At 39.2% G+C, this 22,849-nt stretch overlaps 2 protein-coding genes across 5 annotated transcripts in view; one reads left to right on the top strand and one right to left on the bottom strand.

The window, feature by feature from the left end:
• The window catches only part of C1HXorf58 (chromosome 1 CXorf58 homolog), a 36,928-nt gene extending 26,479 nt beyond the window's left edge, over positions 1-10,449 (top strand). For all 3 annotated transcript variants that reach the window (XM_050936658.1, XM_050936657.1, XM_050936660.1), the window contains 3 exons: positions 365-594; positions 5,894-6,044; positions 8,297-10,449. In XM_050936658.1, the coding sequence (XP_050792615.1) occupies positions 365-594; positions 5,894-6,044; positions 8,297-8,494 (579 nt within the window). In that variant the 3' untranslated portion in view covers positions 8,495-10,449. The remainder of the gene's footprint in view (positions 1-364; positions 595-5,893; positions 6,045-8,296) is intronic.
• A 1,488-nt stretch (positions 10,450-11,937) lies between these two features.
• Positions 11,938-22,849, bottom strand: part of KLHL15 (kelch like family member 15) — a 40,615-nt gene continuing 29,703 nt past the window's right edge. For both annotated transcript variants that reach the window (XM_050936585.1, XM_050936584.1), the window contains exon 3: positions 11,938-19,164. In XM_050936585.1, coding sequence (XP_050792542.1) covers positions 18,055-19,164 — 1,110 coding nt within the window. In that variant the 3' untranslated portion in view covers positions 11,938-18,054. The remainder of the gene's footprint in view (positions 19,165-22,849) is intronic.

Here is a 22,849-nt window from a genome sequence, read left to right as displayed (position 1 = left end):
GAGCAGTGAAGGAACTCAGGCTATTAATGTACATATGCATATTTTTGTGACCAGTTTAAATTTAGTGATTATATTATAATTATATGTAAATTTATGTAATGGATGTAGATACAGATATCCAGAGAACAGATTTCATTGTATTATAGGAATACAATACGATGACAGAGTAGGTCATTTCAGGGGTTCCAACCATTTGATTTAACCAACCGTCTGAATAAGGTTTTCTTTAATATGCAAGTTCATCATTAAAATGGTTAATGAGGATGAGAAAAATATGAATAGGGGAGACTTGGGACCTCATAAAATGAATTAGGTTTCATGCATTTTTTATAAATATTAATATTCATATTTTGTGGCTTTATAGTATATCAGTAACCTGGATGAGACCCCAGCATATTTTGGTGGCAGGGATAACTGCTGGAGAAAACTGTCTCTGGAAAACTTTCCCAGGACAATGATTATGTATGACATAATGGATTATGCACAGTCTGGGACACTGTCAAACCCACTTAAGGAGAAACTGACATTTCTGCTCCTGAGGCCACAGAATGAAGAGCTACGGCATGATCAACTCATGACTGTTTCTCGAGTCAGGTAAAAAAATACCCAACAACTTATCCACAATAACAAGCTTAATTTTTATTTTGAATTTCTATACTTTGTACTTTATTTTAAGGATCTCAAAATATGTATTAATTAATGTTTACAAAACACCAGTGGTAAAATTATCCCCATTTTACATATGGGTAAACTGGCAGAGAGGAGTTTAGTGACTTGCCAAAGTTCATACACGAAGTCAGTATGGAGTCAAGGATAGAACCTCGGAGATACTCCTAATGCTTTGTGTTATCCACTAAATAATATTGTTTTAGAGATTGTCCAACGAGTCAACATTTTCATTTTTAGTAGAAAAAGATTTGCATGATCATTTACTGGCCATATAACAACAAATATGTACCACAAATCTCAACGTACAGTATAGTGGAGAAAATTGGATTTTCTTTTATATTCCTATTTAAAACAACTGCTACCATTTTGTAACTTCTACCATTAAACATCAAATGTGTTTCTCACTAACTTATACTGGGAAATAATTAGAGTCAATGCCAAGGGGCTGGCATGTCTTGATATACTCTTTTTAAATCACACATCTACTTGATTTTAAAAGAGGCCTTACTCAAAATCTTTTCTCTACGTATGTTCACTGAAATGGAAAACACAAACACTGAGTCATGTCATTCTTGCATTGATTGTTAGCACATCCTTTTTTAAACTTCCCTTTCTGGTCTTTTTATAGTTAACTGTTTTTTTTCAGCTTTTTTCATTTTAATTAAAGGAATACTGTCAAAATTGGCAGGCCTCTGCCTGTCCCCTAGCATAGTCTCAGCTATATTACTGTATTGACAGCCATGAAGTATGAAGTCATCTGTTCAACCAGTAGTTCACAGCATAGGTAAAGGCAGTGATCATGCAAACTTCCCTATGGCCTTGGCTACACTTGAGAGTTACAGTGCTGTTGGTGGCTTTATAGCAGTGTAACTCACTCCCTGTCCACATTGGCAAGGCACATAGAGTGCTGTATCTCCGTGGCTCTAGCGCTGCTTGTACTCCACCTCCACGAGAAGAATAAAAAGAATAGCACTGCTGCTGCAGCGCTCGGGTGCCAGTGTAAACAGGGAGTAATCTTAGTACGCTGTGACTGACCTCCGGAAGCTTCCCATAATCCTTTTAAGTGAAGATTACTCTCTTTGTTTTGTTGTGAACTCTGGGCTCCGGAGCTGGTTATCAAAAACACAAACAGCTCCTGTTTGCTGTGAATGGGCAGAGGAAGGGGGGCTCCCTTTAGAACGCCCACAGCTAGTGTTTGCTTGAAGAGGGGAGAAGGAGGGGGCTTGAGGAGAGAAGCAGCACGGTGCGTGGGAGGGAGGGGGGGTCCGTTTCGACGCAGCTGCTTATCTGGTCTGTGAGGGGAAAAAAACAGTTACTGTTTGCTTTCAGTGGAGTGAGAGGAGGTGGGGGAGGGGGTCGGAACTTGCAAGGCAGCTGCTTACACAGTGTCGGCTCCAAAAATCCACTCTCTCTCTCCCCGACTCTCCCTGTCACACTCCAGCCCCCCCGCTCCCCACCTTTTGAAAAGCATGTTGCAGCCACTTGAACACTGGGATAGCTGCCCATAATGCACCGCTCCCAATGCCACTCCAGATGCTGCAAAAGTGGCCATGACAGTGCGCTGGTCGCTTTCAGTGTGGACAGACTGCAGCACTTCCCCTACTCAGCTGTACGAAGACAGGTTTAACTCCTAGCGCTGTACAGCTGCAAGTGTCATACCCTCAGATTCCCCACCAACATACCTCAAGTATTTCGAAGGGACCAGGTCTACTAGGTGAAATGGTAGTTGGATATCTATTCCCATTCAGCTGTCACTTTTATTATTTAGGTTGTGGCACACCCTGTATGCTTAGCTGCTTCCCCCAACACAGATGATGACAGTCTCTGCACTGCAGAGTTTATAATCTAAAATTATAAAGGCAGATGAAGGGTGAAAGAAATACATGTCATGCAAACAAAGTAATCCACTTGATGACACACATCGAACTAGTCATGCTTTTATTGACACTTTTGTTTAGTTAAATGCATTAATTTAACTACCACCTCCTTATCTTTCATCCACAGCAATCCCCAGCTTTAATTCCAGAGTTCTTATGCCACTCCCTCCCTGCATTCAACCCCATTCCTTTGCATAATTGAATAGCTCACTTACAAGGTACATAGCTTGTTGACACTGCTAGCAAGGGTGTCAATTAATGCCACAACTGGTAATCTTCTAGTGCGGTCATCTGTGCATCAATAATTAGAATGAGATCACATAGCCCACTGAACAGCTTTCTGTTCATGGCAACTGGCAACCATGCAGTCCAACTCCTTGTGAAGGTCAAGGGAGTCTTAGACTATGTCTATATGGCCCCACAGTTTGGAGCATGGAGCTGTGAATTGCAACATCCATTAGTGCAGTGGTTCTCAACCATTTTTTTTCGCAGACCACTTGAAAATTGCTGAGGGTCTTGGCAGACCACTTAATGATCTTTCCAAATGTTGTTTGTACCGTTAGCTAACTATTGTAAAACGCTTTAGATAAAAGCTCTATATTAAAAAAAACTAATTATTATTAAAGTCTTTTTGTTCTACAAATAAAAGCACACAACTCATTTTAATATCAGTAGCCTTACCTTTCTAATGTGATGGCTGTGCCCTCTCCCCCCCACTGTGGCAGCCCTGGAACTGGGGCTGGGAAGGAGGGGGGTCTCCCCCGCCACGACAGCCACCAATCTGGGCTGGGAAGGAAGGAGGTCTCTCCCCCGCCACAACAGCCACAGGGATGAGGCTGGGAAGGAGGGCCATCTCTCCCCGAGCTGGGAAAAGTCACCTCTTTCTCTGGCCATTGCAGCCCTGCAAGTTCCAAATTCGCCCCACCCCCACTGCCTCCTCCCACCTACTCCCTATTCCCCCCAAGACCACCCCCTTACCTTATATGTACATCTTCTCCAGGGTCCGGGTACCTAATTAATGAAGCCATGCCTGCATGGCTCCACTAATTAGGTGTGTGGCCCTTCATTCCTTTGTGTGCGACTGCCCAGGCACTCACCTTAGAGGGAACTATCTGCAGAACATCTGAATGGAGCTCAAGGACCCCAGAGGGCCATGGACCACAGTTTGAGAACCTCTGCACTAGCGTGTTGTGCTGTAACTCCCCCACGTGGCTGCTGGTGGTGCTGTTGGATGGGATGGGATCTGAGTTACTGTAGAAAATTCTTTCCTGAGTGTTGGCTGGTGAGTCTTGCCCACATGCTCAGGGTTTAGCTGATCGCCATATTTGGGGTCAGGAAGGAATTTTCCTCCAGGGCAGATTGGCAGAGGCCCTGGAGGTTTTTCGCCTTCCCTTGCAGCATGGGGCCTGGGTCACTTGCTGGTGGATTCTCTGCAGCTTGAGGTCTTCAAACCACAATTTGAAGACTTCAATAACTCAGGCATAGGTTAGGGGTTTGTTATAGAAGTGGATGGGTAGGGTTCTGTGGCCTGCTTTGTGCAGGGGGTCGGACTAGATGATCACATTGGTCCCTTCTGACCCTAGAATCTATGAATCTATAAATTAAAAGATATCTAGTTCATATTAACATATTCCTCTAAGGACTAAGTGAATGTGAACCAGGACTAAGTTAATGTGAACTAGGTACACATTAACACCAGGATGTATATCAGGGGAGTTACAGCACAACATGCTACTGCATGCTGTGATACATACCCCTTTAGTCTAAACTGCAAAGCTGTGTAGACAAGCCCTTAAGAGTTTAGTGGAGTTGGATCAAGCTGCTGCTTTGGATTTGAATTTACAGCATAGCTGAGAGGCTCTGCATCGCATTAGCAGCCTCTTGAGTCATCCAGAGTATCATGGTTATCTTATTAATTTCATAAAAATACAATTTAAAAAATCATTTTCAAAATCAAAACTATCCCTCAATAGTTCGTTTCCTAGGAAGAGGAAAATTCAATATTACTTTTAAACAAATCATTAATATGTTGATTGTGTTAGGCACCCACTGATGTAACAATCTACACTGGAAATGCCTTATTCTTGCTGCACCAACCAGACTTTTAGCAGCCCGGTCAGCAATGCTGACCAGAGCCGCCAGGGCATTCTGGTTGAAAACCAGTCTCCTGGCAACCCTAGTAGGCAAAAGCTAAATTATAGAGAAACAGTGGTGCTATACTTCCATTTGTATCACAACTCTGATTTTTTAAAGAAAAGTTTTTCTAATTTTAACAAAACTGAACTAATATGGCCTGAATACATTTGTGTGCTTCTTGGGTTTTTTTAAGGAAAGTTTGGTGATAAACAAAGGAGATAAAAGAGAGCTTGAAAAACTGGAAGTATTCATTTTTTTTTGCAGAACGGTGTAGTTTTGTTTTGTTTTGTTTTGGTACCTTGACTCCAAGAAAGGTAAGCTAGTTCTAGAAACTCAAGTTTGAAGTATTTGGGTATGTCTACACTGCAGAGAAAAAACCCTGGCACTGAATCTCAGAGCCTGGGTCAGTTGACTCAGGCATGCAGAGCTTTTCCTGTGGGGTTAAAAATAGCTGTGTAGACATTCCTGCTCAAGCTGCAATCTGAGCTCTGAGACCCTCTCGCCTCCCAGGGTTTCAGACACTCAGTTCTAGCCCAAGTGGGGTTGTATACACAGCTATTTTTAGCCTCACAGCCTGAGTCCTGCAAGCCCAAGTCAATTGACCTGGCCTCTGACACTCAGCACTGTGGGTTCTTCTTTGCAGTGTAAACATACTGCTTCAGTGAACCCTGAGGCTTCTGGTTTTTTGGAAAGACTATTTAGTTAGGCACAGTCTGCAAAATTGTAACCTCTGTGAGGTCTGGAACATAGCCACAAGAGAGGAACCTTAGAGGCCTTGGGACGGGATTGTGAGGAAGATCTGTGTATCAGAAACAACACAATTACCAGATTGCCTGATGCACCCATTATACCATCTTTGAGGTCTGATGTGTGCACTCTGATCTCATGCAAGCTGTATCTGGGGACACTAATACCTCTGGGCTCTGCTATGCGGAAGAATTATGGGATGTATTAAGAGAAGTGGGGCTCCTGATATAAAGAAAGGATTCTGAGGATTTAGAACTAAAATAGAATTTTCTGTTTTTAAACATTTCTAATAATTTTTTCCTGAAATAATGGATATGGCTTTATAACTTGCATTCATGTGTGTGGTCTAGGAGGTTTTGTTTTCTTAACTCTTTCATTGGTTTAAGCATTCAGCGTTGCAGATCTGAGATAACTTTCAAGATGTTTCGTATTTAGGTTCTTTACATAATGCTCACATTTTCTAGGTCTCCTACATCTTGTCCTCCAACAGCCACCTCTTCATCTAGGTCTTATCAACCCTCTTCACTGCCTAGACCTTCAGTGCGTCGCTCTCGCCAAGCTCGACAGAAAGTAGCAAAAATGAAAAGAGTTCATGCACTTGAAAAAGAAAGAGAGGTAAATCAATCATTAATGATACAAAATAGAAAATGCATTGAATGTTTTTTTTTCCAGGAGAATACTCTACCAAGTCTGTACTGGAAATATTCATTGGCCTGCAATTATAGGCAGGTACCCAAGCAGCATGGGGGAGGAAGCCCTCTAATTCAGATGCAGCCTGGACAAAAAACAGACCTAAGGCATTGCAGGGACTAAAGGCTGGGAGGTGAGACAGGCGGAAGAAAATCTGATAAGGAGCGGGAGGTGGGACTGATAGGGCAAAGAGACTGGGAAATAATGGGGTAGGAGAAAGTAGAGAGATTTGACAAACAGCCAGGATGCAGGGGGAGAGCTGGGCCTGGCTGGATAAAGATACTAAACCAAGGAGCTGGGGGAGGAGAGGACACATTAGATGAGAAGGGCAGGAAGGGACACTGGAACTGGGAGCCAGTAGAGAGACAATGTGGGCAGGCAACTGGAGGCTGGGGAGGCAGGGAGAGACAAGTCAAGGAGAGAGGGAGGAACTGGGACTGGCTGGGCAAGGAGCCGCTGGCAAGAAGCCTGTAGGGGCAAGACTAGGACTAGGAGCAGAAGTCTGAGGATGGAGGCTGGAAAGATTAGGTTAAGAGAATAGGACTGGGATGAGGAGCTATGGTGGGGTAGAGAGAGAACTAGGAGAGTGACTGGTTGGAGGGATGGGGCAGAATGGGTCAAGCTGGTGAAGAGAATGGGCAGAAGAGAGTCTGTACCCGTAGAGCACACTTACCTCCAGAATCTGGAATGGAACCCAGGATTCCTGAGTCTCAGCATTCCTCTGCTGTCAGCAAATATCTGTGAAATTCAGTGACAAAATGTCCAATTCCCTTCTAATCCCAGGACCCTCTAGTGCTGGTCCTAATAGAGGATAAAAAACCTACTACTGCTATCGGTGACTCAGCTCAAATGGCAGAGGTCTTTGCTATGGATCTAAGGTTTCAACCCTGCAGCTGTCAGTATAATGTAACCTAATGGAATTGCTATTTTTTCTGTTTGTTTTTTTAGACATCTAGGAAATTATACACACAAGAGCTATGCTGAAATATTATGTCCAACACACAAAAGTTAGGAAGTGTCAGAATTAAAGTTGCCTGCGAAACCTTAATACACCCCTATGTGTGTATGCAGTGTGATATAATATTGAGTTACATGAACCCACATTTTTTTCCACAGGTCCCTAGTCTCATTCCGTGCATACAATGGACAGTAGTATCTTGAACTCAGTGGTTGGAGTGGTCATCTGCAGTGTGGAAGATGTGGGTTCATATCTCTGCTCCACATAAAGCAGAAGAGATATTGGAGCCTGGGTCTCCTAATCCTGTGTGAATGCTCTAACCACAAGGCTACAGCTTAGCACATTTTGTGACTCTAGCCCTTCATTTCCTTTTGCTCTTATTAAAAAGGTTTAAAATACCCAACGTATTTCACTTTGACGCAAACAAAAAAACCCAACATTTCATTCAACCCAATTTTTTCCCCAACTTGTTGGAGTCATGAAATTTAAAAAAAAATAAACAACCACAGCTCAGTTCAACCCAAACCAATAATTTCTTTCCAACTGCAAAAAAATAAAAATAAAAATAAAAATCAGTTATTCACACAGCTCTAATCAAAAGTCTTTCCAGCTCTTCATCATCCTTGCTTATAGCCTTCCCTCCTGACTCACAGTCCTTTGCAGACCTCCCAGCTTGGACTTCTCACCCAGCAGGCTCCTCAGTTAAGTAACAGTGACAAATAATAACAGTGAGAAATAGGAAATCTATTAAACAACAAGGAGTCCGGTGGCACCTTAAAGACTAACAGAAGGTGCCACCGGACTCCTTGTTATTTTTGTGGATACAGACTAACAGGGCTACCCCCGATATAAATCTCTAAGGTAATGGATAGCAACAGCTGAACAGACATACTAATATTTCCTTTATTTCTTAAAGCTGTTAAATACACTTAAATATTTATTTCAACAGTGGCGTTCAAAACCTTTTAAATGTATCTGTCCTAACATTCATCGTCTGAATTAGTAACTGCAACACAATCCTGTTACAGAATTAGCTCCTCTAGATTTGAAAAACGCATGTCTTGGCTTTGCTTTGGTATTCATGTAACAGTGAGAAATAGCAAATCTCTAATGCTGAGTTCTGTTTGGTGTATCTGAATTTACTACAAAGCTATATAATGTGATCTATAGTAGACAATTCTTCCTCCTTTGATATAAGAGTGTGTATAATGTATTTCAGGAACAGAAATTGGATGTTATAAATAGAAGCCACTTAACTGAACATCAAGAAACTATGACTGCACCAACTGAAGACCTTGAGGATCATTCTGTCTTTTCAGATGAAGAGTGGGAGCGTGAGGCAGCTAAATTGTATGCCTGGTCTCAGGCGTTATCTCTTGAAGACACTGGAGAATCTTTGCTTACACCTAATTTCTGAATTTTAATAATGGTTATTTCACATTAGCAGTAGTGGTAAACAGAAAACATTTTCAAATCTTTTTTACTCTGCTGTAAATATGTAGCAAATTTTGATCACAGAGAACATGGATTACATACATAAAATTGCTTTCACCTTAGCTGTAACAGATTTAGAGTTTGAGCTACGGACAGGTTATCTGTGAACATTATATATTTTGTGTATAATGTATGATTACAGTAATTTTTTTGCTGTGCAATTGTTTTTCATTTTCATTTTGGAATAGTACTAGCTACTTAGTGGTGAAGATTACATCCCACAGTAAGTTCAGTTTCCAGCCTCTGCTTCCTACTTCCCAAAATGAAACCAGTCTGCCTGAAAATTAACGTGTAGCATTTCATTCCAGGGTAGAATTTTTCTGGGAAGGTTGAAGTGAAATCCTAACAGCAATTTTAAATTTATAGGGCCAGATACAGGGTCATATTAAGGTTCTTTTGTACAGCTCTGGGAACAGAGCAACTTATCTTAATCCATTATATGAAGATTCTACCAGCAGACAATCCCCAGATGATGTGGAGCCAACAAGCTAGCTTTATGTCACAGTTTGCTGGTACTCTCAATGGACCTATACATGCCCTTTTTCTTGATGAAGGAAGTGAGAAAATGTATAGAATACACACAACTTTACCCTAAAATTTTATTCCATTTGAAACTTGGGCACTTTTTAATTAAACAAAAAATATATAAAATCAACAGGCTATTTCCATTGCAGAACATGACTGGGCAAAATTATGGTTAGGTGAGTGATGTAAATTTAGTGACTTTTTTTGGTAAGGTGTAGAATTCCTGTAACGAAAGGAGTTGTTTATTTCCATTTTTGAGTGCTGGCAAATTTAGTTTACTTAACTGTACCTAGAGCTCTGTCTTGTTCCTGTTAGCTTCAGTGGATTAGTGTTTGTCACAAGACATCCAAATATTCTCTCTTGTACTCTATTTATGGCAGTACTGTTACTGTTCAAAGATTCCCTTCTACATTATAACTAATGATTATTCCGCCTAGGAGTTTTAAATTTTAAAAATTAACCTTTCAGTTCTTTTGTTGAGATTGTGATTCTATGAACAATGTTTCCAACAGCATGGAAAAGAGCAGAGATGGAGTGAGCCAGATTGCTTGGATGCAGAAAGCATCAGGGCCTGTCTCAAGGGATTCACAAAATCTGCACTGTGGAAGGTAGCTGGTGGAGTTCACAGGGAATGAACAGAGTGAGTTAGAAGTATGTCTGATATAGGCTATATTTGTAGCATAGTCTCTGTGTGTGGCCCAGACTGTCTGCCCTTGAAGGAGAAAGACAGATGCAAAGGTGTACTATAACATCTATTTAAATAAAGGAGACAAGTAATGATGACCCTGATAAAGCACAACATGATATGGAGAGAGGAAGAGAACTGACAGTTGTATATACAAACTTATCAAATATGAGTTTCCTACAAATGGAACATTTCTATTATTGTTTCTTGATATTTGCTCAGCATTTCTGCAAATCCATGACTAATACGTGTTATCAAGATTGTCTTTATACGGCTTAGCAGTCCGTGAGGAACATAAACTAACCTTGCAATGTTGATCAGACAACACAATCCTTTAAATTTCTCTTACAATCTCACTTCATTCTAATTTATCAATGCAAAACAGATCAGTGGGGATAAATAGGTGCCCATAGATGCATTGGGCACAGCAGCACCCATAGCCTAAGGTAGAGAGCTGAAGTGCTCTTTGGGGCTGTTGCTCCCTTTCCTACTTTATGCATAACATATATGGAGTGGGAAGCAGGGTGCTAATCACAGGAATTGCTGATGGACCAGATTTGGTGGTTTTGGAATAGCAAGGAGTGTTCCCAAGTAGCTGGTAGGGAATCAATACTGGTCATGAGTGTGAAGTACTGTATAGAAGAGAGGAAAAGCAGCATTAAGTTCAGACACTGAGATTGGGGCTACATCTACTGAGCTGCTGCAGTAGGGTAGATATACCAAGTAGCTGAATGAGACTAGCAGGCAGAAGAATGAAATTAAGAAATGAGTGGGATAAGACAAAAGAGGAAAAATAAATCACAAGAAGGTAGGAGAGAGTAAAGCTAAAAAGAGAAAGGGAGAGTTCGTTCTGGTATATGTCAGTCACAAAAAGGAGCATGCCCTCCTTAAGAGGCAATTCAGATATCTAAAAGTGGCAGCATGACATGAAAGATCCAAGGAAGGAACATCAGAAAAATTAAAATGGAAAAAGTTAAGATGAAAAAGAAGGATGAGGAGAAAGGAAAGGGGACGAACAGAAGGGACACAGACAAAAAGGATCTGATCAGAGTCTGGTAAAATACTGTGGGGTTTGTTTTGTTTTTTGGACAGGGAGAGATAAGGTTTGGAAAGTGAAGTGAACAAGACTGACAGGGAAGACCCTAATCAGCCTACCCGAGCAGACAAAATGGCGAGACCATGATCTTTACTTTTGGTAAAGTAAATTTTGATCCTTATTTTCCAACACTGACAGAACATTGACCTACTTTAACAAATTTATTGAATAAATGCTGAAATGTACATGGAATCTTGCTGATGGAAAATCTTCAGTTCTTTTAAATCAATTAGACCTCTGTGATCTTTGGGGCTCCAAAAGCTTGGTATCCTAAAACAGACTGAGCATATTGATAACTAAGAACATTGTTAGGTGATAGATTCTCTTCCCCTCTTGGCCTCTGGTTTGAATATCCAGGTTGGCTTTATTTTTATTTTAAGTTATTATAGTTGTTACAGGTCTAGACATTTAGTTACAAATGTAGTCCTTGATAACTTTTTAGATATCGTTGTTCACTATATCTTATTCTGATAGACTGTATATTGGCCAAACCTAAGATACAATTTTTGTCTAAACAAAAAAACCCAAAGGCAATAATGAGCCATGATGACAGACAAGAGAGCTGGGTTCTAAAAAATTTTAGCAGTCACATCCTACAGGAGCAATCAGGGATGAGGAAACAGCAACTAGGAAAGACACATTAGTCTACACTTGAAAAAGCTGGTCTGAACTGACAGTGCTTTTGACACAGTAGGGGCCTGATCCAGTGCCTACTGAAGTCAACTGAAAGGCACCATTGTCTCAAATGGGGATTGGAGTAGGCCCTAGAGCACATGAACGCACTGGAGTATGTCTTGGGTCGTGGGGGGGATTTGAAAGGAGAGAATTATAAAAAATTGCCAAAAGGCAATGCCTATACTCTGTACAAACATAGCCAACTTGACTTACTGAATCTTATTAGGGTGTTAATACAGCTTTGTGAATTGCATTTTTTTTTCCTTTTTTTTTTTTTTCTCTTTAAGATAGTACTTATCCAGTTGGATCCATAAGTCTTGTGTGCAGAAAAAAGATTTCCAGGTATACTGCATTTAGGTATTGCAGAGATTACGCAACTGTGTGCTTAAAGATGAAAAATATTTTATTTACACTTTTCTTATACACACTTTGTACATTTTTTCAGTTTAAAAACAGAACAGGAGCACATACACGTCTGAACATATTGTATCCATAGCAAGGAAAAGTTACCTTCTGCCAAAAACCAAAGGCTTTTTAAAATAGTTATAAAAGGCAAACCTTAAATTATTCTAAGAATGTTATAGCAGCCTTGGGGTGAATATTAGACAATTAACCAAAAATTTACATAAAAACTCTCTATATTTGTTTTTAAATAGGTAGAATACTTCCAACTGCTACAGCACACACAGAAGAATTTGTAAATAACTTTCCATTAAGTTACTGGAAACATTCTTTTCAAAACACAACCATCTCAAACAGGACTGGAAAGTAATGAAACTACAGTGGAATTACATTCTTCAACTTATAAGAATTCATTTTTTAAAGCTCTGCAAAATAATACATAGGAAAAGAGAAAATCAGACTGAGGGGTTTGCTATTCCCTCCATCTAGTCCCATAACCTGCATTAAATGTTAGTTAGGTGGGTTCACTGAGGAAATAAAAACCTTCTATAAAGTATAACTACCACTGCAGTTCTATGTAACATTTCATTTTTTATGCTTACACCAATCTTTCTTCCCCCCATGCACTATATAAAGAATAGCACTTACAAGTAGAAAGTGGTTTTCCCCCAGCTACCAACTCAATTATAATCTAAATATTATTTGAATTTGATCCTTAAACTTTTTTAAAAAGCACATAAACATGAACTGAAATTTGGGGAGAGGGGAAGTCTAGGGAAGCAGTGCTCAACGGTCTATTTTTCTGCCACCTGTTTAACAGTACTATATTTTATTAAGATTACAGATGCCATCAACGTAATTTCTTTAGGTTTACTTCAAACACAGTATGTACTTACTTTAACATTTTAAACACATGCTGAAATTGTAGATTATTTAGCAATCCAAGAAAAATAAAATACAGATGCCATAACAAAAGTAGTCACTAGTATTTATTTTAAACATTTTCAGATTGTCTTACAAACATTAAAATCTCAAAATGTTACTTATAAAACATTGGTTAACTTAGTTTTAAATAGCTGACATACCTTTCCTTTTGTGTTTTCTTCTTTACCCTTTCCACACAACTTGAGTGTTGCAACTGTGACATAACATACTTATTAGAATAAATTAACAAGGTACTTTATTGGATAGAAGTGGAGGGAAAGCAAGTTCTCTAAGGCCCCAATCCTACCAACATTTTAGCACACACTTAACTTTACATGTGAATAGACTTTTAAATAGTTGGCATAGCTTTTCATTTTATTTCAATGGACTACTCATCTATGTAAAGCTAAACAAATGCCTATGTCTGAAGAATTGAGCCCAATTCCCTATTTTTTTGGTCAAGAAAAAAAATATTTCAATAAAGGCAAAACATTCCTGTAAATGACATTCCTATTTTAAAAATGCATGATTTTTCTTCAGTTAGTCCTTTATGAAACAAAAGACGTAAGGTGCAGAATTGTGTATTTCAGAAAGAGCAGCTGACATCATACCCTCAAGCCAACCCTCACTTTAACTCAACGTGACCACTTCTTCATAAAGACCAGTATTGGTATATGTATGTTTTTTAACCTAATTTAATTTATACTAGTTTAATTTTATCCTTTGCTTCCTGAGTGTATGGAGAAGCTCCATCTCTGATGTGGATGATTATTATAGTATCAGTAAAAAGGCAGTATTTGCTGCTGCAGAAAAAGGGTCTCAAGAGCAAGAAGACAGGACTGCAAATCTCAGGGCCCAAACAGGATGTCTATGAAGGGATAAAAAAAAACCTCACGGCTGGCCCAGTTCAGCTGACTTGGACTTGCGGGGCTCAGGTTCCAGGGCTGAAAAAAATCTGAGTAGACCGGAAGGTCCTAGAGCTCAGGCTTCATCCTGAGCCCAGATGTCTACATAATGATTTTTAGCCTCGCAGCCCAACCCCAAGTCAGCTGACCTGGGCTCGTTGCAGCCATGCTATGGGTCTTTTATCCCTGTGTAGACATACTCCGAGAGTGTTAAAGTCATAAACCACCAGGACTAGGAATTACTGACTGCTATAGATCACTGTTTTCCAATGGCATAAAGCATATGAAAGTAAACAGCAAATCATCAGGTCCTGAATTGCCACAGATCCCTGAGGCTAGTGAGCTCTCTGAAATAGTAACTGCCTCTTTCTGCAGTATCAGTAATTGCTTCCCTCCAGCTGAATCTATACAGCCAGACCTTCAAAAGTGCTCAGCGCACCCAGTGCTAATGGCTTAATTTTGAAAATCTGGCCATTTAGTTTGGTGCTTAAATAGGTGCTGAGTTCTTTTGCAAATCTGCCTGAACTGGCAAGTATTGAGCATACTGGTCTCCCAATGAGAACTGATGGTGCTCAGCACATTTCATGAAGTGCTCAGCACTTTGCTGCTTCTGGCCCCTAATAAGGAAACAGGGTTCCTCTTAGGACCAGGAAGAAAACTGAGATAGCTAAACAGGAACCCAACACTAACTTTTTTTTAAATTGAGAAACAGAGATTGGATTATGTCTATCCCTTTTTACAATGTGAGTACTGTTGCCCTTTAAAAGCAGGCTGTGTGCCAAGTTTTACAAAGTAAAAAAAAAAGGAATGGGGGAGATTACTATAAAAGGTTACGGTTTACCTTTTTCCTCATTAACTAGGGGCACATTTAAGTGGTAAAAAACCCTCGAATTAATATAATAATCATATTCAAAAGATCTCAGTGGTGATATGCTAGCCGTGATTTTTGTTTGTTTGGTTTGGTTTGGTTTAAACACTGATTAGGGAGCATAGGTACTAAAGGCAAATGCACACAAAATGGTTTAGTGAAAAAGAAAACATCCCTCTAAGCTCTCTCAAAAATATAACTTTTTTCAAAAGCTACATCACAATTTAAAGATAATGTGGATTAATTATGTATTTATTCACTGAAATAATGAGCATGGTAGAAATGTACATTACAAAACATTCCCGGCCTCCCAGACATTCTGAACCAAGCAAATTCCAATAATTCTTAATGCTCAAATGGTTACAGCCAACACATCAGCTGAAGCTGAAACCAATAATTAGTTCAAGTTAGAATTTCACAAACTAGTATTACAGGCCTTAAACAAGATTTTTAAAACTGGGTTCCTGAAGTTAAAGGGGGCATAGGCACCTAAATAACTAGCCTCGTTTTCAAAAGTACCAAGCATCCCCTTTGCCTTTAGTGGGAGCTGCTGGGTGCTCAGTACTTATGAAAAATCAGGCCACTTACGTAGGTGTTGAAGTACAGATTTAGGAACATAACTTTAGACACCCATTTTGTAAAATCTTGGCCTTCTCTCTTTAACCTGTTTTACTTAAATCATGGAAGACCAAATTTCCAGATCAACAATGGTTCCCCAGCTTACCCCTAGACAGCAGGGTGAAATGCTCAATATTACTCATGAGAGGCTTGCACAAGCCTATCTAGACAGCAGGACTACTAATCTTTTCTGCCCCATTCACATAACATGTCAGAAAATGGGCTAGTAACAAAAAGAGCAAAACAGGAGTAAAAATAAGATAAACTTGTCTTGAACCCTGATTCTGCAATGAAATATACAAAACACAGAAGCCCTGCACCTGAGCAGGGCCCATCAAAGTCAACAGTGGCCCGCCTGGTTGCAGGGCTCCATCTGCACACATCTCATGGCAAGGTTGGTGCCTTGTCTTATACCAAATAGGGTGTAGTTCAGATTACTAAAATAAAAAAAATTAAATTCTGTAATTGTAAATTGAAAAATATAGGAAAATAATAAGCAAAGAATTATAGTGAACTGCAACCTGTGGTCTGCACCAGAAGACTGAATGTGAACATTTGGTCCAGCCATCTCTGGCTTAGACATCCTTTATCATTCCAGCTATGATGGTGTAAATTATCTCTTTTGATCAAAGATTACAGTTATCAACTCTGCTTTGCTATATTATTGCTAATTAAAATAAAATCTGCTAACTTGCAATATAACTTCATGTCCTCCCATCTCTCTCAATCCAGAACTTGAAAGAACATTACTGCAAGAAAACAAAGATACCATTAAACGTGAGCATGGTGCATTTCACAAAACATTTTAATATCCATTATTAATTTATAATTTTGTTTAGCCAAACAAACTTGTCATCATTTATCACAGCAAATTTAGGGTGTATTTGGTCCCTTCTAAGTGCATTGTTTTCAACTCCCTGAGTACTGTACATTCCTTTTCTACAGTGACTTCTGGCTGGGAGATGCTGAAACAGAAATGGATTCTCAACCATTACTGCATATCTTGTAAAATCTAATGCTACAGAGTTTCACATAAGCACATGATTTTGCAAGCTTATATCTCAGCAGTTTGTCCCTGCATATCTGAGCTCAGTGTTGGCCTCAAATTTTAGAGAGGAAATCTTTTCCCTCTTGACTCCAGAAGAGGCTAATTTCACACCAGTGTGAAAGAACTAGGATTTTAATGCTTTACTTTTATAATTGTGTTTATCTTGGTGGATAGTCTCACCAATCTACAGTCAATAAAAGTCAACAAGTTAACAAAAAGTGCTCAAACATGGTGCAGTTATTCAAGCCCTCTTGGATCACAAGTCTTATTTCAGGAAGTATGAGGTCAGTAGCTATAGCTTTGTAGGTTTGTATTTTAAAGGTTACAGACATGGTAAACATTGTCCCCAACTGCCTAACCCCACATTTTTAGAACACAGCAGTTCATATCAGTTGATGCTTCCAAAAAATATTAGATTACATCACTTCAACACAAATACAAGCGATGCCATTGCTAAAAATAATAGTATATCCAGGTCTGACAAAAAACTGCATGTTAGTGCAGTGTTCATGCTTGGTTACTGATACATTTCTGATTTTTATTAAAAACAAGGCAACACATTCAAAAGTGAAGGACTGTAACTGCATAAGGTGTATTTACTTTTTTTAAATAATATATAAAATGTCAAACTGTTAACAGTTCATTACATATTATTAATATAAAGAGTTTAAATATTACTGAATGAATCAGTGTATACCAAAGATAGGCTTCTTTGATACCAAACTAGGCCTCCAGTTATTTAAGAATTTTGTAATATTTAATTCAAGAAAGAATGCTCTATATCTAAAATTCAACAGATATGGCTGAATCTGTGCCCTAGTTAAAAATATAATATCCTAATTGCACATAAAAGATGCATTATATATAGATTTTACAGTGTATGCGTGTGTGTATATATCTTACTCACCAACAAACACAATGCAGACAATAGAAGGCAGCATAGAAATAGTGTTGGAATATAAAAATGCTTCATTATCAATTTAATAGAAAATGTATAACTTGCATTTTTTTGGCAGACTTACTGATACTACTGTACAAATCCAGGAAAGTCATGCATAAAGGTTAAGATCATTTTAAAACGTATTTACGGGAAAACAAAATTGTAAAAAACCAAACTGGACTGTGAGTACTCATAAATGGAGAAAATAAAAATGAAAATGTCCACCACAACAACTTAAAGGAACAAAATGAAACCCTTGTCACTGAAGTTTAAGTCAGGTATTCCCCCAGTAAGGCTGCTGAATCCTATCTTGACACAATGAAAATTAAAATGCACAATATACGCTCTTCTGTCCCCCTTCTCCCCATAAGTAGATCATTATATTCAACTGGTTCCAAGAAGGATGCTGCTGTGATGGCCATTATACAGAATAAACTTATTGCATGGACATAAAGGCCACAAAGAAAAAAGGGAAAAAAGTAAACACACTGAAAAATAGATTTTTCTTCTCTCCCCGCCCTGCCCCCACACATACAGCAATGTTTGTTTTAAAAAAAATAAAAAGCAAAAAACTTTTACAATACCAGACCACAGTTATTGGCATTTCTAATAAACTTGGTAGGTGCATTCCCTGTACATCCCGTTCCTTTATGCATCTAATAGCTATTTTACATACAAGCCAACGTCTTTAAATTAATTAAATCTGCTTTGTTTTCCTGTCAAATTAGAGATAGTTTTTTGGGGTTCCACTGTGGTTGGAAGGGGGTTTTCTTGGTTGTTTTTTTTTTTTTTTTTTTTTAATTGCAACGTCTAACATGCTCCAGTACATATTCCGGAAAGTGCAGGCTGCAAACTTGTAAACCATCCAGCTTGCAGGGCATTCTTGGGTATTCATCTTCTTTCCATTTGTTTTCCTCTGGATCAAAGGTGAGAATTGAATCACTGTAATGACCATTGTAACAAAGGCCTCCAAGAACCATTATCTGTTTGTCCAGAACAGCTACACCATGACCACTTCTTCCAATTGGCATAGAAGCCAAAATAGTCCACTGATCAGTGTCTGGGTCATAAACTTCTGTAGAAGGACACCCTTGCGACTCAAAGGAGGCCCTCAAGATCACACAAACACCACCAAAGACATAAAGCTTACCATTATAGGAAATCATTTTGTGAAAGCATCTTGCATAATTCATTTTGCATTTGTTCTCCCAACAGTTAGTGACCACTTGAGTTCTCCTCGTTCGCTGTTCCACCGTCCCTTCTTTACTGGGGTCAAACACACACACTTGCTTAGAAGTGGAAGATGAAGTAATTCCCCCAGTGATATACAACTTGTTACTGAGCACAGTTCCTTCATGTCCGTATTTATTGACTGGATAGGGATCTACAAATTCCCATTTGTCTGCAGTGATATCATACCGTTCAGTCGAGTAAAATGTTTCATCCCTTGTTCTCCCAGCCACCGCATAGATGTATCTCCCAATAACACCAACAGCAAACTCTGAGCGTGGAACAGACATGTCTGCCATTCGCAACCAAGTATTTTGTCTAGGGTCGTATCTAAATACTTTGGAGGAAGCATGAAACTCACCATCTGGGCCCAGTTCTTCCCCACCTAACAAAAATACAAAGTTATTCACAATGGCAAGGCAGTCTGGTCGTAAAGGTACTTGAGGACCTTCTAGCTCCCACCAGACCCTTGGTTTGTGCAAGAGAAGAATTTTGCTATTTACCATGCTGTGTCCTATCATTCCTCTAAATACTGCAGTCTGGGGTTTGGCAGAACGAATACGGTTGGATTTCATTTCCATCAAAGGCTGTTGGTGAACACTATGAAAGTAATTCATGGCTTGGTCAACTTCATGCCGCAGCTGCCGAGAGTATCGATAAAACTCTGATGTTTTTACCTATGGATACATTTTTTAAAAAAAGTTAAAATTTTGATTAAGGAAAAACAGCATAGAGAATCATCTAATTACTGTAAGTCATTAAAAGATTATAATGACTAATTTTATTCTGAGAAACCTGAAGGACAATTATGTTCAAGTATTAAGACACATAAGCTACATAAACTGTGTACTTAAAATGTATGCAGAGGCAACACATTATTTCTTCCCTGAGATATTATTGAGGTTGAGACAGAGGCCACAGATTTCAAACCTACTCCCTAAATCCCATGTGCATATCTAAATAAAATTGGGTTGCTTTTCAAAAATTCTGACCACCTTCAATCCCACTGACTTTGACTGGAGTTGTGTTAGCACCTCTGGAAAAAAAGGCAGCCCACTTTTATTTAAGTGCCTAAATATACGAGATAAGCATCTAAATTTGAAAATGTTGATAGTTCCAAGCTTCCAATTTTTCTTACATAAATAACAACAGCAAGGCGCTGTGATACTTCACGCCAGACCAGAAAGGAAAAGAAATCATGTCATGGAATCCAGTGGTGACACTGAAGTGCAATTTAGAGACAAATGTTATTATATCTTGAGAATCCAGTAGCTGTTCACCTCATAATTTTGTTCGTTTTATATCACTATTGTATCTCTTCCTTTCATTGAAATAAAAAATGCCACTATAAAGGGGCATAATTGTTTTTTCCAATCTTTTGGGTCTTTACTAGATTAAATTGTAAGGACATAGGTTTCAAGTGTCTGTATAATATACATATGCGTAAATTATTAATATTGAGATACATGCACACAAACACATCTAAAATAGCAATATTACTTGCCTCCTTTTGTAAAGCATTTTCAGATCTAAGAACCTATAAAGTGCTGAGTTTTTCTACTTATGCACACTTTATCAAAGAAAAACAACCTATATTAAAAGAAAGTTAAGGTTGCAAAGTCAAGCCCTGAAAAATTAGAAAGCACCATAATTAAAGTTTCCTGTTCAACTCTAATTCACTCTCACTGTGAGTGTGCATTATGATATAGTTTGTAATTACATGTTCACACTTTTTTCCTCCCCCGAGAACCTTAATTCTGGCTTTTCCTAACTTTTGCATATTTGACTTTCCAAACATAATAATGTTCTTATAACAGTTTTTCTGGGGTGAGTTCCAATGATTTTTAAAGAAAACTGAAAAATAAAATTCCATCATGTGACATAATACATGGGTCTTCAAAAGGGTTAGAACTTTCATACCCACAGCACAGAACTCTACCACTTCAGCAACTAGTAGAGATTAATATATACGTCTACTGCCATGTGGACCACCCATCAGAAAGAGATGAGAGACACTTTGCCAGTGGGTTTCATGGCTATTTGCTGACAGCAAAGGAATGTTGGAACTCAGGAAATCTTGATTCTATTCCAGGTTTTGCAAGAGAGTTCTAGTGGTTAGAGACCCTACTGTCCCACCTCAGCCTGTCCTCTTTTCTTCTATCCTTGCTTTCTCTGCTCTATCACCCCTACAGCCTAAGCCTATTCCACTTGTTCCTATCTCCTCACAGCCTGCACCTGCTACCCTATCCATGTTCTCTCCTCACTTATGCATTTGAGCTAGTCAGTCTGACTCTTCCTTCTAGGCATCAGCAGGGGTAGCCTTAAGAGCATAAGACAGTCATTCTCCCTGTTCTCAGTTTTAGTGCCTGCCACCACTGTGGCCCTCAGTTGTTTGAAAGAGCAACTCCAGAAAAAGTCTCGCTCAGCCTGGCAGCCCTGGAATGGACCATGCTCAGTCACTTTGTAGGGGTGGTGCATTCTCAGTCTGGTCAGTATATAGAAGCCAATGAAGAATGAAGCATGTTCAGTACTGATAATCTTAGGAGAATAATGCTGCCAGCGTTTCACAAACTTCTATTGAGGATGTCCAAACATTTTTCAGAGGCCAAGTCCGACGAAGTATATGAGGATTTTTATGGGAACTGCAAAAAGCACATCCCATGCACCAGAGTGATCCCTCTGCTAAGTTTCAAGTCCCTCCTCTGCTAAGTAAGGAGGCTTGAGGCCTTCCTTAATGAAATGGCTGTACAATGTACTTTTACCTAATCTCATGGTTGGAAATAGCTGAACTATTTTTGTTGAAACATTTCAAACAAATTTAGCCTGGGGCAGATATACAACATGGAAAACAGTTTGTCAAAGTTATAAGCAACTAAAAAGCAAGGTCTTACAATGGAAAATGTTAGCTAAACTCAGCTATAAGGAGTGCTACCAGCTCCACCTATAATACATATAACACACATGTATGTAACATATACAGACACGACGACTAGATCCATGTGATAAACTGCATTTATCATCCACCTTCACCCACCTCACCTGCACTTTGCCATCTCCATCACTACTTCTACTGAAATTTCAAACTCTGAGCAGCTTCAAACAGAAATTCAAAAGTCAGCCTAACAGAATTTTCTCTGTCCCTCCCAAAACTATACTAAGCCAAAGCCCAAATTGGGCAATTTTCAGCCCACAATCAGAGACAGATTTAAGGGCTGGAAATGGGAGAGATTCCCAGCTTTCCACTGAGGGACACAGCACTTAGAATCATAGATTATTAGGGTGTGAAGGGACCTCAAGAGATCATCTAGTCCAACCCACTTCTCAAAGCAGGACCAATCCCCAAATGGCCCCCTCAAGGATTGAACTCACAACCGTGGGTTTAGGAGGCCAATGCTCAAACCACTGAGCTATCCCTCCCCGCTAATTGTGGGGATTACTGTATATTGTTCACCAGTGCACCCTTATACTTCAACGGTGTGTTCATATTTTATTTGTGCTGCAGTCACAGCAGCTGCACTCTGCTTAAAGGAGCTGTCCCTCTAGCTCCAGAAGAAGTCGCTCAATAGCAGGGGCTGTTGGAAGATGCCTGAGAATGGCATGTCTATACTGCAAGCGGGAGTGTGACTGCGGGCTGGCTAGTGAGGAGTGCTCCCAGCAGCGCTGCACCAAGGTCCCAAAATATCAGACTTAAAAGCTGTGACTTGTTTTTCCTTGTTTTTAAGTATATTTGTTTTAATGTTTCCTCTCCCTCTGGGCTGTGTACAATTAGATTCATGGTAACTGAGGCACCAATAAAAATAGTCCCCATACAATTTTTAAAATCTCTCCAAAACTGTTTTTCAGCAACAGATGTGGAATATAGAGAATACATTATGACAGGATAAAGATTTTATCAGTTCTCATTTGGATGACCTGCATAGCTCACCTGCAGTTTCCTCATATTCCTGAGTAATGTGACCATTACAAGTTAATGAAACCTTTATACCACAGTGCCATGTATGCCATTTTACATAAGTACATATTTGTAATATGCATACATAAAATGACTGAACATGAACATTATGCCCATTACAAAAGAATTTAACTTAAAAATGCTAGCCAGAGAGATGGACAATACAAAGAACAAAGGCCCAGATTTTTAAAGGTATTCAGATGTTGCTCTATTTGGTGCTGTAACATTTAACTGACTTAGAAGCCCAATTCCCATTTTCAAAAGGAGGCTAAGTCTCAATGAAGTGCCTTAGTCCCTAAGTCACTTTTAAAAGTGAGATAGGCTCCTAAATCACTTAAGCAATCCAATACTAAAAGGAGCAATGCCTAAATACTTTTAAAAAAATCTGGGTCAAAGAAACTTTATAACAT

The sequence above is a fragment of the Gopherus flavomarginatus genome, chromosome 1, assembly GCF_025201925.1.
Source record: "Gopherus flavomarginatus isolate rGopFla2 chromosome 1, rGopFla2.mat.asm, whole genome shotgun sequence".
Lineage (NCBI taxonomy): Eukaryota > Metazoa > Chordata > Testudines > Testudinidae > Gopherus > Gopherus flavomarginatus.
The sequence above is the reverse complement of the archived record's forward strand: the minus strand, read 5'-3'. Positions and strand labels throughout refer to the sequence as shown.